At 41.4% G+C, this 17840-nt stretch overlaps 1 protein-coding gene across 6 annotated transcripts in view; it reads left to right on the top strand.

The window, feature by feature from the left end:
• Positions 1–17840, top strand: part of LOC134419574 (transmembrane protein 263-like) — a 229775-nt gene that overhangs the window by 42708 nt on the left and 169227 nt on the right. For all 6 annotated transcript variants that reach the window (XM_063159026.1, XM_063159027.1, XM_063159025.1 and 3 more), the window contains one exon: positions 1051–1141. In XM_063159026.1, coding sequence (XP_063015096.1) covers positions 1072–1141 — 70 coding nt within the window. In that variant the 5' untranslated portion in view covers positions 1051–1071. The remainder of the gene's footprint in view (positions 1–1050; positions 1142–17840) is intronic.

Here is a 17840-nt window from a genome sequence, read left to right as displayed (position 1 = left end):
ATAATATTTTGCAAGCTGTTGATGTACCAGCTGTACTTCTGTAACATTCCAGCTGTGTAAGTTAGTACACATTTTCAGATAGTTCAGACTACAAACCCAGTCATGTTTTCAAAGTGCACAAAAGCTTCATTTCCTAATGACTGCTGAGTTTGTCATTTTACTCTTCACTGTACTAATATTGCAAAGAAAATTAGGCTTTTTTTAGGGGAGCCCTCTAGCTATGCCTAGTGTTTACTCTTCTGTAACTTAAAAAAAAGGTAAGTTGGGTGGAAGAAGATGGTGGGGTTTTTTTTTCCTGTGATAGTTTGAAACTGAAAAAGCAACTACACTTTTATAGCTCCACATGTCATGAAAATATTGTGTGTGTAAAGTTAGTTCAGCTGCAAGTCTTTTTAACTCTGCTCATGTCCTTCCAGCAGTAACATTGCAGGCTCTTTACAGGATCAAAAAGGCTGGAACATGGAAATGCGAAACCTGGGAGGGTAGCCCAGTAGTTTTTCAGGAATGGTTAGTTTGGCATATTACACTTGGAGGCATAAATGGATGTGTTGAGCTTGTAGGGGAAAACTCCACCGTCAGTGGACCTGCATAGGTTAGAAGATTGCAAACCAGTTTGCTTTGCTTTGAAACAAATGGCATTTCAGAATCTAGTCTTGATAAAACAGAGAAGGGTTTTTTTTCCTGAAAATTCCAGTTGATGGTGGGTCTGCTGCTATCCTTGATAAATGGAAATTTTAATGTATTACTGCATTATGTGTTTTGGAAATAGTAATTTAGAAATTGTGCTTCACTGGTTTTCAGGCAGTTGAGAAATTCAGACCCTTGTAATTTCATGTGCTGTTGTGAAAAGTCTTTTTTTTTTTAATTTTTTTTTAAGTTTCTCTTTTCTGTATTTTGACTGCAAACAAATCTCCCAGCTTTTTTTCTCATCAGCTAAAGTGAGCTCCTTGTGTCCTTACTGGCTGGCATATTCTCTAGTCCTCTAACCATTTTTGTGGTTCCTGTCTGAACTTTCTGCAATTTACCACCTCTTGCTATTCTGTTCTGCAGGGCCCTAGCTTAGAAACACAGATGGTGGATGATGAAACTGAGCCTGCAAGTGAAGAATTGCCTCCTCATCTGCGGGAAGAGCCTCCCGAAGGTACAGTGCTGGCACTCAATGTAAACTCTTTGCAATCAATTGAAGAAAATGTTCTGGCCAAGAAGTCTGATTTATCTGACTTGAACCTCTATCTGCCTGTTTTCTGAGAGGGGTAAAGCTTTGTCAGAGCTGACAGTTTAGCCAACCTCCCAGCCAGAGGTCTAGCCAGCCCCTAAGCCTTCTTTTGCATTCAGAGGAAGGCTGCTGAGGTGCAGACACAGTTCTGCATTCTCTTTAACAATACGGCTTCTGATTAAAATTGTCCTGCTTGATCATGCTGTCATCAGGCTTAGGAATAAAATGCTTCCTCTACTGTCTTATTTGTGATGTTTTGTGTCTTCATTAGGGGAGACTTCCTAAGCAGTCCGCTTTTCTCTCTTTACCTCTCTCTGCAGCATCCTGCTATTGAAATTGTCCCCAGCAGAGACTTGTCAAAGTTAGGTATTCTAGTGATTTCGTTTCTTTTCACGGTCTCTCTTGGAAGCCAGTTTAGCCATCTGAGGAGGAGGCAATGAAATGCTGTCTGTCAGCAGGAGGCTCAAAGATGCCAATTTTAATTAAAAACCTTGTTTGCGATGACATGCCCTGGATTTATACAGGGAACAGATTTTTTTTCCCCACTGTGCAAAAGTCACAGACATTGAATATATGCAGAAAATAGGTGTTGCTTTCTTTTGAATAGAAGCTGCTAACATTGCTGCAAGTGATGATACATCCTGAGCTTTGTCTTCAGTTCATTGGCTTCTAAAACACAATCACTCATAATCACTGTGGATGGCTTAAATGACCCAGAGAGTGCTGAGATTCTTATTAGCAACTTACTGTTAAAATACCATGACATGTCTCTGGGAAACATAAATGTGTTTTATATTTTTCCTTTAAGAGAAAAAGATGCTGATACAACATTAATACTGACAGCCATTCTTAAAGGGAATATGAGCCAAGTGGATGGTTTTAGGAAGTTGCTGCTCCCATCCCATCTTGTTGAGCATTCTGTTAAAGTTTTCTTACTAAGTTGTAATTTCTTGTTCTGCCATTTCATATACTTTGTGTTGATAATTACAGTATATAGAGGTAAGTGAAAGGTAGGTTTCTTTTGCAGCTCTTATAAAGCCAGAAGTAAATAAATGTGGAGAATGTTGTGATTATTCTATAAATACTTGGAGGATATAATATTAATATTCCCTTCCCCTCCTTACTTTGTAAGCAATGCCAAGTCAGGATGTAATGACAGTTCATTGAAGTAAGAATTCTGGTCACTAGCTGAAGCTGATGATTACATGAGCCTGGAGACTATATCCTGGAATGTAAAACCTATCTTGTCTCATCAGTTTAAACCTATCTTGTCTCATCAGTTTATCAGGAATAGGCTTAGATTTTGGACTGTGGCTTTTACTTGTATAATCAAAAGAGGTTTTTTCAATGTGGCTCAGTATTTTTCAAACTAACTTTTTAAAATGAAAGCAAGTTCTTCTCCCTGCAACTCTGCTGGTTTGAATGACAATGAAATATGTTGGTGTTAACATTCTACTTCTGTGACTTATTGGATGGTCTGGGAGAAGTATGTGGTCTGGATATGCCCACTTTGCTGGTGTGAGGAAAAAGAACTGTAGCAGTTGAGCTGATTTGATTAAGTGATGACACAGTAGATAGTCTGAGCTCAGTATGTACCTTTTGAATTTACAATGACCTCAAGAGTAGCAAAATAGGAGGGATGTTGAGAGCACAACTGAAACTAGAGTCTGTTTGGCAGAAGAAGTGGAAAATTTGTCCTGAAGGAGAGCAATCAGGATTATGCTGAATTTATAGCTGACTTTGGATATTGGAGTTGAGTAACAGAAGTGTTCCTTAGAAGCTGCTGTCTACCAACACAGACCTACCAGAATCACTGTAAAGAACATGTAGTTGCAGGAATCATTGCAAATACCTCATGGAAAAAAAAACTCTGAAGTCCTTTGACTTAAATACCATTCAGGGTACTATCTTATCTTTGCTGCTCTTCTCTTGCTCAGATTTCTTATTTCTTCTGACAGCACTTTCCTACTTAAATCAGATGCTTTGCAATACGTAAAACAGTGTTGTTGTGACTACTGCAGTCTTGTTTCCTGGGATCTATGAATTGGAGACCATGTCTGCTTGCCTTCTGGTAATGAGTGCATAAGGGATGGAAGGTTCTCCAGAGTCTCTGTCTAGCCCTGAACCATTTTTTTCCCCAGATGGCATCATAGTAACTTCATTTCCCATCTTGCACAGCATATCTACTGCCCTTCTGAAAGGAGAGGAATTGGAAGCACTGTTCTATGTACATACTGCAATAAAATAAGTTTCCCCTTCATGGACTGTCATATTTTTACAGTGCTGCATAACAGCCTTCTACAAATAATGGGACAATTTTACATGTCCATCATGTACATAACTAAATGGAGTAGGTGTCTATGTGGGTAACAACTGGTATGGAATGGCAGACGTTGGTCCCAAGTGCAGTGTGGCAGCCTGGCAGCATTTGAGGCAAGAGACATGCCAAGGCAGGGCTGGTATCTGTGTGTCACCTGAATCTCAATGTTTTGCTGCTGTTAAACTTTTTTTTTTTTTTTAATTAAACTAAGTTAGAGTAACTGAGTTAGAAGTGCAGCTCCTGCCGGATCCCGTGCATGGCATCGGATGCCCCAAGGGGCTTTTCGAAAGCTCGGTGGCGAGGTTGCGTTCGCGGGGCGGCGCGGCCGCGCGGGGGCGCTGCAGGCCCGGCCATGCAGGAAGGGCTCAGCGCTGTCCGCTCCTCTCCCCGAGGTGGCAGGAAGGGCTCAGCGCTGTCCGCTCCTCTCCCCGAGGTGGCAGGAAGGGCTCCGCGCTGTCCGCTCCTCTCCCCGAGGTGGCAGGAAGGGCTCCGAGCTGTCCGCTCCTCTCCCCGAGGTGGCAGGAAGGGCTCCGAGCTGTCCGCTCCTCTCCCCGAGGTGGCAGGAAGGGCTCCGAGCTGTCCGCTCCTCTCCCCGAGGTGGCAGGAAGGGCTCCGAGCTGTCCGCTCCTCTCCCCGAGCTGGCAGGAAGGGCTCCGAGCTGTCCGCTCCTCTCCCCGAGCTGGCAGGAAGGGCTCCGAGCTGTCCGCTCCTCTCCCCGAGCTGCTGTGCGCTGTCACAGGGGAAGCTCCCACACTCTGCCGCAGGAAGGCTGTTTATGCCCTAGCGATACTTTATCTCTTGACATCGTGATCCATCTGCCAAATTCACGGGGGTTTTTTATTCTCCCTTCATCTTTAGTATCTCTGTGATCCTTGTGACATACTTTTTTTTATCCCCTCATGTGAAAGGGAGGCACAGGGGAGCAGTAGCAATTAGCATCTGGAGTGCTGGTGTGCTTGGCACTTCACAGAGCAGGCTGTGTAGGGCTGGTTTGTCATCAGCAGCCGGTGAAGGGCAGTGGGCTCTGCAGAGGAGCACACTGCTCTAAATGGTATGAACTGCTTCCTTCTTTGCAAGAAATTCACCGTGGCTTATCTGTGCTGCCACACGTCTGAGCTACTTTCATGTAGATTTTGTGTGATCTTGAATGTTAAAATGGAAGTGTGATTGCAGTGAGAGAACTGGATTTACTTACTCAAGTACAGCCACACCTTGCTGTATCTGTTGCTTCTTTATTCTCCACTTCAGAGTTCTGTTGCTGATCATTTAATACAGTGCAGTGTTAATTGATATGATCACTTTTCTGTCCTTTTCCATTGAATTAATCAAGAAAAGTGGTAGCAATGAAATCTGGTGGTGATTAAATCTTCTGTGACATTCTCCATTAGGATATCTCAGTATATTCTTTGCTGCATATATCTCCTATTTATTACACTAATTTTTGTGGGAAAAGTAGCTTTACTCTGTCAAACTGCTAAAAACTATGCATTTCAGGAGTGTCTGTTTGTTGATACTGGGGCATGGCTGTAGTTTGTTTTGGCCTTGCATTACTAAGTAGTGCTGCATATACTGAAGCTCATTTCAAGGTGGTATGGTCTAGTTGCAAAGCTATGCCACTGATTAACAGTGATAGTCCCTGTTGGGAGTTTACAAACCAGTGTGTTTTCTTCCATGGCCTTTAAGTACTAAGCATGAAGATTTTATCAGCCAACCTACTATGATCAGTTTGGCAATAAGCCTGAGTCTTGTGTCTGAACTGTCTGCTACCCCTTCTGTAGTTTTCAGACCCAGCAGAGATGTTCCATTTTTTGTTGGAGATTAGGCCTTGTGGAGTAAAGTTTTATTAAAAGCAATGGGTCTTAGCAGCTCCGCAGTATATAACAGATCTTGGGAAATTTCATTTCCAAATAACTGTGGTGTTCTTAATTCAAATTGTTTTACACTTGCTGTGGGTGAAGAATACACAGAGATAGTTACTGTAAATCAGATGATTTGCAGGAGTTTAGAACCTAGTGTCTTGTGTGAGCCTTATAATCTGCCTCCATGGATGCATGTAGTCTTTGCTGTTTTGTATCTTCTGCAGGATAAATCTATATTGCATGCTTGTGTGGGAAGCTTTAGGGCTCCTTATCCACAGTTTGAGAATCTCCAATCCAAAGAATCTGGGAGTTTTGTGGGTTGCTCATTCAGGATTGAGTTTTGAGACCAGCACTTGACTGGTCTGTATGGATCGAACTAAAATCAAGTACAGTTGTGTTTCAGTTGAGGTACTACCATGCATTTGAAATGTCTGAAATAATTAAACTGTTAACTTCATGTTGGTGTATTCACTTATAAGAATATGAGTTTATTGAAACCAGTAGATGCCAGAGGAACGTGCCTTTTCAGGCACCTCATCTGCGATGAGACCTTCAGTTGAAGTCTATGATACAGGTGTTTAATTTCAAAAAGGTACGTGTCTATAAACAGATCCAGTTTTGGTGGCTGGGTGGCACTTTTCCAATTATTGTTGGGCCAAATGTCTGTTGCAACAATTGCCATACCAATATTTAAATGCTGCAAACTTTATCTGTTCTGTTTTGCATTTTCTTATTGCTAGTAATATTTAGTGTGTCTGTCTCCCAACTGCCAATATCCAAAGAACCTCAAAGAAACGACGCTGGAAAATGAGGCAGTTAATAGCAGTTCAGTTTCCTTTCACTATCAAGCTTTCTGCTAAATTCTGTTGCCTTTTCTGGTGTAAAGTAACTTAACAAAGTTGCCTGTGTGCCTTAGTGTTGTGTACTACATACCTGGGTAAGTATGTGTGTATGTAGTCTACCAGACCAGTGTCTTGAAGTTCTGTGAAGCTGGCAGGTGCAAAGCTGTGCTATCTGCTAAGCCCTCCTCTACCTTCCTGAGTCAAACCACTCTCTTCAGTGTGCTGCCTCATGACATCCCACAGTCAAATCCTTCTACAGAGGGCCTCTTTAAATGATCTGCTTTTTTTGTCCAATTGCCAGTCAGCCTGGATTGACCTCTGCAGTTCTGTGGTCATGTAACAAAAGCAAAAGACTGGGAAAGGGACGGCTATGATCTATCCCAGCAGTGTGGCCTGGCAGCCAGCAATGCCCAGGGGTGCATCAGGGGCAGCATCGCCAACCAGGTGAGGGTAGGGATTGCCCGACTCTGTTCTGGCACAAGCCAAGGCCTGTGTGCAGTTTGGGCACCACAGTGTCAGAAAGACATTTAACTATTAGAGAGCACCCAAAGGAGGGCCATGAGAATGATGAAGGGCCTGGAGGGAAGCCATATGAGGGGAGGCTGAGGTCTCATGGTTCCTTCAGCTTGGAGAAGAGAAGACTGAGGGGAGATGTCATCACAGGCTGCGGTTTCATTGTTAGAGGAAGAGGAGGGGCAGGCACTGAGTCAAGGGAAGTTTGCATTGGGTATGGAAAAGGTGCTTCCCCCAGAGCATGGCTGGGCACTGGAACAGGCTCCCCAGAGAGCTGGTCCCAGCACCAAGCCTGACGGAGTTCAAGAAGTGTCTGAACAGTGCTCCCAGGCACATGGTGTGATTCTCGGGGCTGTCCTGTGCAGGGCCAGGAGCTGGACTTTGATGATCTTTGTGTCTCTTCCAACTCAGGATATTCTATGATTCTTAACTTTGACTTTGTCTGTGGCTCTAGTCAAGTAGTTTGGCCTTCTTTGAACCACAGTATTATTTGTGTATGAAACAGAAATTATTGTTCTTCTTTATAGATGAGGATGATGAAAAAGCAAACTAAGTTTTTGGGCTTTTATAGGTGGAAGATACTTGAAAATTGAATCAGATATTGTGATCGTAATGTATAAATAATACAACACTGCCTGATACATAGCTTGTCAATTTCTCTGTTTTTTCTTTGTTTTGGCCTTTTTGAGTCTTCGAAAAGGTGATTGGACTTGTCAGATAACTTTAAACAGAAAGGCAGGTTTCTTAAAAAGCAGAAAAAGAAATTAGCAGTGAGGCTGTCTGTTCTTTGGAACTGGGACTTTATGTACCTGGCGTGTCCTCTCATCTGTAAAAGCATTTCCTGAGCTACTTCTGTAAATGCCCTGAGGCTGAAGAGCAATGTTTCAGTATCATCTGTCTCTAAGGCATGATTCCTTGCAGCTGTGCTCTTCTGTTGGCCAAACCAGTTCTTGTTTCTGCAAAAGAAATGACCTGTAGTGTCACCTCAGTCTTGTGCACAAAGTCTGACTTAGTATTTCTGTTAGATTATAAAACACTTTCATATCCATCAAAAGTTCTAATGTGTTTCTATTAAATTTATCATCATTGTTTTAGTAAAGCTGGGTCTCTTCTTTAAATTCTCCATTGGCTATATTGGCTTACTCATGCTTGATTTAATTTAGTTCTCTGGGGGAAGTTGACAATCTGAAATGTGATTAATAAACAGTGTCTGTGTGTATCCCTTTCTCCCTCTCTCAGCCCCCACCCATCTGTATTCCTGTTGGTGTATGCTTGTTGCTGACAGCAGGCATCTTCCATTCAGCAGCTATGTTACATTGTCTTCTAGAAACAGCATGAAAGCTATTGAAATTGTTTTTATTCCACTCCTCCCTATGTCCTATCCTTTCCTCTCCACTATTTTCATATGATTTAATGAGAGGTTTCTTTGACAGCTCAGCATCCCTCTTTTCTAGCCTACTCCATGCCCTGCAAATCATTCTGTCACTAAGTGTTGTATGAGTGCACAGCATATGCTGTTAAGGGCAGCGTAAATAGCCTCCAAGTGCCTGGTGGGTTGCAGAAGAAAGGTTCTCATAACTTAAGTGTGGGAAACCTTTTATCAGTGGATCTTGTTAATACAATGATATTGTCAAGTGTGTGAGTAGCCATCTGGTTTTCCCTGTGGGCTTTTGCCCATAGGATGGGGCAACAGTAGTTTTACCTTTTGCCTGGGGACAGTAGCTGAAAAAAAAAGTGAGATCCAAATGAAAAGATACTTCAGTGTGAAAGGTCAATGGGAAGCCTCTGTCAGAAGATGCATCTTGGTCAATTACTAGTGAGTGTGGTTTTTCTCTAGCAATAGAGGTTTGTACTATGTATCTTATTACCTGGCTGAAGTAGCAGACATTTGTCACTGTTTTTATACTGGTTAGAGATATATGAAATGGTGTAAAAGAATATATGTTCTTTTACTATGTATTTTTTATTTAGGTGGGCGAATACACTAACATTAAGATGCAGACAATTGTTCTTAAATAGATGTTGTGGTTTAACCCAAGTCAGCAGCCACTCACCCATAAGTGGGCTTGCAGAGGGAATTGGAAGGATAAAAGTTAGAAAACTCATGTGTTGAGATAAAGACAGTTTAATAGGGAAAACAAAAGCTGTGCATGCTAGCAAAGCAAAAAAAGGAATTAATTTACTGCTTCCCATGGGTAGACAGATGCTCACCCATCCCCAGGAGAGCACGGCCCTGGGAAGACAAACATCATAACTCCAAACATCCCCCACTTCCTCCTTCTTCCTCCCACTTTATATGCTGAGCATGATGCCATATGGTCTGAAATATCCCTTTGGTCAGCTGGGGTCACCTGTCCTGGCTGTGTCCTCTCAACCTCCCATGCACTCCCAGTCCCCTCACCACTGTGGCAGTATGAAAACCAGAAAGTACTTTGGCTGTTCTGTGTAATCCCTGCTCAGCAATAATAAAAACATCTCTATATTATCATCACTGTGTTCAGCACAAATCAAGAACATAGCCCCATACCAGCTGCTGTGAAGAAAATTAACTCTACCCCAGCCAAAAGCAGCACAATCAATCTTTCAGGCTTGTAGCTATCAGTCCTCTTTGGAAGCTGAAAAAGGAAGCAGTTCCTGCTTGTTCCTAATGGACTAAAAAAAGAGTCAAGTAAGTCTCGCTCTTACATATAGCTACAGTCTGAAGTACTAAATAAGAATGAGCAATGCAGTAAATCCAGGTCAGGAGTGAAATTGAATCAATATATCAGTGTGTTAACAATGATGATATCTTGAACTGCTAAACTATCAGAGTATTATAGCAGGCAATTAAATCATAAGGTCGGTACATGAGGCTGTTAATTCTCCTCAGAACTGAGGGAAATGCCCAGTTAACATTTCATAAACATCTGTAGTCTCAGCCTGCTGCCTGCCTTGATTTCAGCTGTTTGTGAACAGTTTGAACCACTACTTTAATACCACTGTGATTGCACAATTGCATCAATCTGGCCTCTTCTGGACTGATCATTTTGGATCACAAAACCCAACCTGATTCTGAGGAATAGGTTTTTTTCAAAAAAACTGTTTATGAACTTATGAATGAGCTGTAAAGTGAGAGTTCTTGTGTTAGTTTGCTCGCTCTCTAGGATAATATTCTAGGAGAAAATAATATAATTTGAAACTGGGTGGAATTCTAGAGCAATTTTTACAGAAAGTGGTCTTGCACTAGTATGGACATATGTAATTCTATATCTTCTTTATTTGGTGAACACACTGAAGACCAATGCATGTTCCTTATTAATGTTTTGGATTATTAAACTATTGTGATACATTTTTTGACATATTATGGGGAATCTATCCTCTTTCTATCTATCTGATACTTGTGTGGTGAGAGAATTTATCTAATGCTATGTTTTGTCTCCTGTTATGGTCCCTCTCTACCAGTAACATACTACTGGTTTCAAGTTTTGCCCAAAGTATGTGATATTCAGTAGGATATACCTGCTCTAAAAATTTTAGGTAGCTTTATATTTTTGGATCTTGTATTATGAAAAATGAATGTATTTTTCTAGTTGGCATCCAAAAAGAAGTATGTATTCTTTATAAAAAATATTACATCTATTTTGCAAATAAGGCTAAAAATAAGGTATTTCTGTGAGTTGTGAGAGGGTCTTGGGATATAGGATTGTTAAATGATTATATTGGAATATTGTTACAGTTGAAAGAACAGATTTATAGTATTGAACTACAACTTACTTAATTTCTTTGCAAATGAGACTTCAGTTTTGGAGTTAGGCATTCACCTAATGAATACCAGTTCATCCATTTAAGATTCTAAGGAATGGGCGATGTTGTTGACCTCTGCTGTTTTTAACTTTCCAAAACTCAAATTTTACTGTAAAGGTATAATAAAAATAATAAAGGTTCTGTCCTGTGCAGAAGTTCAAAGCCAAAGTCCTTCTTCTTTCCCCATCTTCCCAAATTCTCTGGAGATTTGTGTGTGTAGTGATGTGTTCTGGGTTTTTTGAGTGGGTTGTGGTTTTTTTTTTTTGTTTTTGTTTTTTTTTTTTTTTTTATTAGTTCGTTTTCCCCTAAAAAGGGGAAAGGTTTTGCCTGTATCTCTTGGATACAGAAGTGGTATAATTCTAGTTAGTTATGTGAACTCATCCTCTTTGGCTGACCCAGCTGTTCATGTGTATCTAGCACTGGAAAGTGTAATTTTGTAAAAGACCCGATGCCTCCCACTCACCCCTACAAAAGGCAAAGAATAAACCTCCAAGATTTAATTGCTAGTACAATATGTTAAAGTTAGGGCTCACTTTGGGAAATGCAAATTGAGACTCTGCGTTTGGTTTAGTGTTTTTATAGCTTGAGAATGTTACTGTTGTTGCAGTATATTGTTCCTAGCATCTTGAGAGTTTGTTTTTTTTTTTTTTTTTTTTTTTTTTTTTTCCCTCTAAATATTAGAATCAGTTGATCAGGGAAGTGGGTTAATTCTTCCAGTTAATGGATCTTGTACTTTTACATTGAAAAAGGATGAAAAAACCCTCATTTACGAAGTTTGATTTTTGTTTAAGAATCTACTTTATTTAGAGAAATCTGTTTTCTGTGATATCTGGAGATCTTTAAAAGATTGTGACTACCTGAATCCAGCTCTAATGAAAAAACAGTTTGGTCGCTGGTTTGAGCTTAACATGTGCTCAGACTCCTTTAACATGTGTTTCAGCTCCTGAAAGAGATATTCTGCATTCGACTCTGGCTGCAGGTCACCAGTTTCACCCCAGTGCATGGCCACCTGTGCTTGGGTGCCAGCGCAAAAGCTGCTGAGTGCCCATGGAGACATAATGCCTCTCTCTGGAGTGGGTGTAAGTGGAGTGAGTGAACCTTCACATCATTCCCACGATGCAGAGGCTGAAGGATGCCTTGTCCAGCCGAGTAGTACCTGTTGTGTGTCGGTGAGCTTGTATGGACCACAAGGACAGGCTTGGGGTCTCCTGTGTGCGCTGCAGAGCTCACCTGGCTTCCCCGTTGTTCTAGCCAGGAACAGATGCAGCTGCAGGCATCACTTAAAGCCTCTTTTTGATAGCATACAAGAGGTCAGCTCTTGATGTTCGTGTTTCTAGCAACCTCAGTGTGTAGCACAGTGATTAAGATAGTGAGGAAAGCAGAAGGATCTTGGCTTTTACTCCTCCTGGGTCTGATCCAAGTAGCATTAATATGACACGAGACGTTTTGTTGGTATTTGATTAACTCGGAGGCTTGTTCTTGTTTTGTGTGACACATTGTAAGTTAACCACCCGGCATGCCGACATGTGCGATTAAAAACAAACACTTAAAGCTGAATTGAGGAGCGGCTGCCAAGCGTGCCGCAGGGAGGGGCTGGCGCAGCCTGTGGGACAGGCTTCACCCGCTGCTCTCCGGAGCTTGCGTCGGCGCCTTCTCAGGTCACTGCTGAATTGCCGATATTTGCTCTCAAACATTTTATTCAGCTGTCTTGCGCAGTTAAACAATCCCGACCAAGTGTGGGAACCGCAAATGGCAGCTTAGAAGCGCGTTGCTCCAGCAGCCCGCCCTCGGTGCCGGCCGCTGTGTGTGGGGCTGTCGGCCGCTGCGGGGCGGCAATGCCGGGCGGCTCCAGCAGGGGGCTGCCGAGGGCCGCCCGCCCGCCCGCCCCGGGCCCGGCGGCAGCCGCGGCGCTGCCGCTTTTATCCCATCGCACGATTATTGCACTTGCGTTTTTCCTCAGCTTAAATTCCGGGACAGCAAGAATGGGTCTGGGCTTATTTCATAATTAGCTAATTAATTTCACAAATAACTCTTGGGGAGTTAACAAAGCTTATTTTCCCTTGTCACTGCCTTCTCTATTACAAGATTTTCAACCTCGCCTGCTTGTTAAGGTCCTTGCTGTGGAAACAATTCCTCGTTTCTCAGTCAGGAGCAGGGTGTTTTTAAAGGTAGTGTTGCCCATACAGGCAGCTGGGTTTGTGGATGCTAAGCATCCAAAGGAGTGAAAGCCATGGCATGCACAGTAGCTGTTCGTCTTGCTAACCTTTGGCTTTATTTTCAGACCTGAAACGAGCTTTCACAGTGTTAATGAGAAACCTTCGGCTGATTCAGTGGGCACTTTCCATAACACTTAAAGCGAAATGTGCCCTCCGACCTGTGCACAGATGCGCAGTGCCTGTGGAAAGTCACAAATCCTCTTGAGTGGGAGTGCTGCCCTACGATTCTGCGGTGTCGGGAGGGCCTCTCCCAGCGCCGCCTGCCCCGGCCAGGGCGCGGGGCTGTGGTTGCTTCGGCACACGGCTCCCGTGCCTCTGACAGGGCTGTTCTTGTCAGCCGAATGCTTTTCTTCCAGGTTGTGTGTAGAATTGTTCCTGAAGTCGAGTAGTTCTTTAATTGATTATTGACTCTGTTAGAAAGTATTTTGGTGAAGGGCTAAGCAGACCTTATATAAAGCTATCTTGTTCTTCTGCAATATCAGTATCTGCTTTCTTTTCATTTGAGGCAAATACCAGGGGAAAAAATACCTTTAAATGTACCTGCTAATTCCCAAGTTGAGATTTTAAGCCTTTTGTGTGTAATGATTTTCTTTTTTCCTAGAGGAACAAATTTTATGCTTGCAGATCAAGGACTGACTAGATTAGAGGGAAAACAGCAGCAGCAAGTGAACTGCTGGGAGGGCACACACACACACACACTTTCCTGCTGCTGTCATGAATTACAGCCAAGACCAGAAATCTGTAAAGACACTTAAAGTGTGGAGCAAATAAGAGTGTTTCCAAATAGTTTGAGTCTCCATGACATACCAGCAGTTATTTTAAATGTCCTGTGAATTTATAGTAGCTTCTGGCTAAAAACTATTTTCAGAGTACTAAAGCGGAGTGTTTTTTCACCTGACTTCTTCTTGCAGTACAAAAAAATTGAGGACTTGAGATGGAGCTATAAGGAGGGTTTTGCAAGGACAGCTTGGAAAAAATATTCTGACAGCCTCTCAGAAGGACCTAGTTGGAGTCCATTAGTAGTCATGGGTTTGATTTGAGATCATGAGAAAGCTTTTAGTTCAGAGAAGCCAACCATCCCCTGCCCTCACTTTGTCCTGAACAAGCTCTTGTTCTCAGATGATCACTTGAGCTACATTGCTTTTCTCTGCCACACTGGAAAATGGAACTGTGAGTAATGAGTTGACAGTAAAGCAAATCTTCAACCTTTCTTGGAGTACCTAGGATATGTTTGGGCCACTACAACTGATAAATAGGGAAGAGTTAGTCTTTGAATTGCACAGCAACTTTTAACTGCAACTTTAGCTTGTGTTGTTAAAACTTGTCAGAATTTTCCTTTCAGATTTTGAAATCCATCTCTTGTTGGGCAACTAGGAGTTTCAAAGCCTTCAAAGGGTGGGTTTGAGGGGTGTAAGCCTCACCCCATGTATTTTTCCATTTCTGAGAGCTGAGTTTGGAATGGACACTATTTGAGCTTAAAGCTGTCTTCATTGTTACAGGCAGGGCAAGATATCCTACTTTGCTGAAGAAAACAATGTGATGTTAAAAACTAAAGCAATAAATACGTGCACAGCTGAGTGACTTTAGGACAAAGAAGGAGGAAGTACAGGAAGGGAAGGAGGAGATAAGTAAACTGACTCTGGTGAAGGTCTTGACAAGAACGTAATAATCTTAAATGAGATTTGTCCCCAGCAGACACTGAAGACATCCTGACCTTTTTTAACTCTGATTTATTCATCATGGGAATGGATTTTGTATCTCATCTACTCTGTGACTGATGGGCAGGAGTAATTTCTCTCTCAATACAGAAGAGTACACTGTGGTAGACTCCATTTGCCACACTGACAGGAGCAGAATGCCATCATGCCATCAGCCACAGAGTTGGCTTAAGAAATATTTTCCTTTTCAGTCTTGCACTCTTAATGTGTGCCTAATATATGTGCAATGGTAGGATGGGGGAAAGGCTACTGAATTGTATGAAAGTTGAGTTGTGAATTTCCTCTGCTATCTGAGATCTGCTCAGATCACAAGGAAAATGAGCATTTATGGCTTTACTTGAAAGAATTCAAAGAAGGGAAAAAAAAAGGCAGTGAAGACAATTTCACACACAATCCCAATCCAACTCGTGCTCTTTTCCCTGTAACATAATTTTGACTCTTTTCTTGCAAATACTCTCCTGAATCACTGTGATCCCCATATCCTGAATTTGCTTTGCATGACTGTCTTGTCATGTGGATATCATTGAAAGTAGTAGTGGTCAGCCCTTGGAAGGAACAGTTACATCTTTTGTTTCAAAATACTGCAGACAGATCATTTTTCTCTACTTCTTGTAGTGGGGCAAGAGTGGGAAATACAAGAAATGAGATGACAAGATAATAACCTGTCAATCAATACCTGCTAGGTGTGTTTGGAGAGGCAGTAAAATATATTCAGGAGCCCAGTCAGCATGTCATTCATACAGAGAGAATACTGTGGGGCAGAAAGCTGCAGGACTTGGGGGTTTTAAAAAGGTTTGCACAGCTGGGCAGCAAGTCATTGTTTCTCTGACATGTTTGGAGTTCTGTTGCTGGCTGATTTGGGACTTGCTTGGGATCTCAGCTTCTTCATTCAGAAGTCTTTAAAACTTTTGAATGAAATGTAAGGCAGGTGTAAGACTGTTGCACAAAACCTGTGGTATCTGAGGAAGTCAGCCTGCTTTTTCTGGAAGGTTCTTGAAGTAGAGGCATGTTTATAGTGATTTAAGAAATTGAAATTGTTAATAGGCTCAAATTTTTTTCCCTTTAATCTTTTTCCAGGGTTACTCTGGTCTGGTTGGCTGCAGAATGCAGTGAACTAACTTAAGTCTCAGTAGGGGCAAACTGGTCAAATAGCTTGAAACAAAATCTTTGTGTTACCTTCCTCATTTCTAGGGATTTTTCTCTAATGACACATACATTAAATGTAACTGGTAGTCTCTGAAAAATACTGATCTTATTCTCTTTATCTCAGCAAATCAAAGCTTGTAATGTGTTAATTTCACAGGACCCTCTAAGTCTCAGCTGCATCTTCTGAGGTTGACTGCTCCTTATCAACGTCTGCTGTACTATTATTAAAAATAGAAAACTTTTGCATACTAGGAAATAAATATAGAAATGCCATCCAGTATACTGGACTTCATACTGAAATTAATGGAGGTCACATGGGATTTTTTTCTTTTTTTGTAATTAATCTATAATTATAAGGGAGCTTCCTTTTATCTGTCTAAATAAGCCTTTGCAGAATATGAAAATTCTACCACTGAATTTTGCACTTGCCTATTACATGATAAACAGTGCCTTGGTATTTGACAGCTGAGAGATAAAAGCCTTGGTATTTGCAGAAGAATGAGGATGCTTGCCAGGGTAGGATGATTAAATTTCTTCACACTCTCTGCTGCTACTGGACATCTGACTTTTTTTTTCCCCTTTATCTTTAGTGATTCTTTCCTTCTTTCACTTTGAAAAGATAATCTACCACTGCCTCTTTGCTTTCATGGCTGTTTGCTGACCTTTAACAAGCCCTGTAAGCGTTCAGCCAGGTTGTAGGATTTGTACACTTTTTAACAAATAAGGAAGTTACAGAGCTGGTAAATGTTCCAATAGCAGTGAAGCTTTTTTTAATTGTGTAGACCCCAAAAAGAATGGCTCTAAAGGGACAAAAGGAATAACCATTACAGAAACATCCTTTCCCAAAGAGCTGTTACCTTTTTAATAGGGTTTCTATATAATGCCAGTTCTACTTTGCATTTCCCCTTTTCTCCATAAAGTGTTGGCACTAGAACAACTGTGACGTTCTGAATCATTTCCACCGGCTTTAGCCCCTAGACCAGAACCCTGGATACAGTTTATGTTGCTTGCTCTCCCCAAACTCTTCACCTTTTCCTTATTTGTTTCTATATGGATCTCATGATAAAGCTGAGACATACTGTGAGACACTAAGGTAGCAGTCTTGGGGTTTTTTAAATGTTTAATATATTTGGGTATTTAATTTCAAGCCTGACATTAAATTTAATAAGTTCAATAATTCTTAAAAAAAGTTCTTAATTAAACAATTTCATGCTGCTGTTCAAATCCAGCTTTCCAGTCTCTCTGTAAAATGTAGCCATGCTGCTGCTTGGTTTGTGCAATAAAACCATGATGGCCTGTGTGACAGTGTCCAATGTGCTGTGCTGTTCTCAAGGCTTAGGATTCGTTTCATTTTGGAGGGTGAGAATCTATGCCTAATCAAATGACTGATTCTGGTGTTAACAAGATGCCAAGTTCTCTAGTATTTCCAGCTGATGGTGGATAATAAGTGCATTGTTAATGGAATGCTGACACCTCTTCCATGCTTTTCCTTCTCAGAGGGCTTAAATAAGCTTTTGAAATAACTTTGGGCATTTTAATTACTACTAAGTACAACATTTTCCTTTGGTTTGCCTCTTTCTGCTAGCTGTACTGTATTTCCTTGCAAGTGCTGCATCAGAGATAATAACATCTAGATGCCTGAAAGTGATATCCTGGTGTTGTTTCTCATTAAAAGAGAAAAGAAAATCCTCTTTGTGGGTTTCTACCAAAAAAACCCTTAGCACTGGCATGGCACTGTCTAAATTTACATGCAGGATCCGGCTCCCAAAGATAACTACAAAGAATTTTTCTGATTTTTTTTTTCCTTCTCTTAAAATGAATGTGCTTAATCTGCCATAATCTGTAGCCTAAATGTTTTGTGGGTTTCTTGTGTAAGATTGGCTAAAAACATAGCCTTGTAAGGACTGCTTGTCTGTGTGCTATTAGTTTCCAACCTATCCACCATATTTAAGGAAATCTGAAATACATTCTGTTGTGTAACACCTATAAAGCACAAAGGATTGCAGAAGAGCAGTCTCCATGAAGTGAAGGATTCCTTCGTGCAGCCGATCAGTCAGAATTTTTACTGGAATATATTGGACTGAGTTACAACTGCAGTTTTTGGGGTCTCTTGTCATGGGACAGCTTAATTTTCAGTTCTGCCATTCGTTCAAGTACCAAGCTACCTCCTTGGGTCTGAATGGCTACCTTCTTATGATACTGTGCCTGACAGTCTCAAATGACACAT

Source organism: Melospiza melodia, chromosome 6 (assembly GCF_035770615.1).
Source record: "Melospiza melodia melodia isolate bMelMel2 chromosome 6, bMelMel2.pri, whole genome shotgun sequence".
Classification (NCBI taxonomy): domain Eukaryota; kingdom Metazoa; phylum Chordata; class Aves; order Passeriformes; family Passerellidae; genus Melospiza; species Melospiza melodia.
Note: the sequence above shows the minus strand (reverse complement) of the source record. Positions and strands in the feature narration are given on the sequence as shown.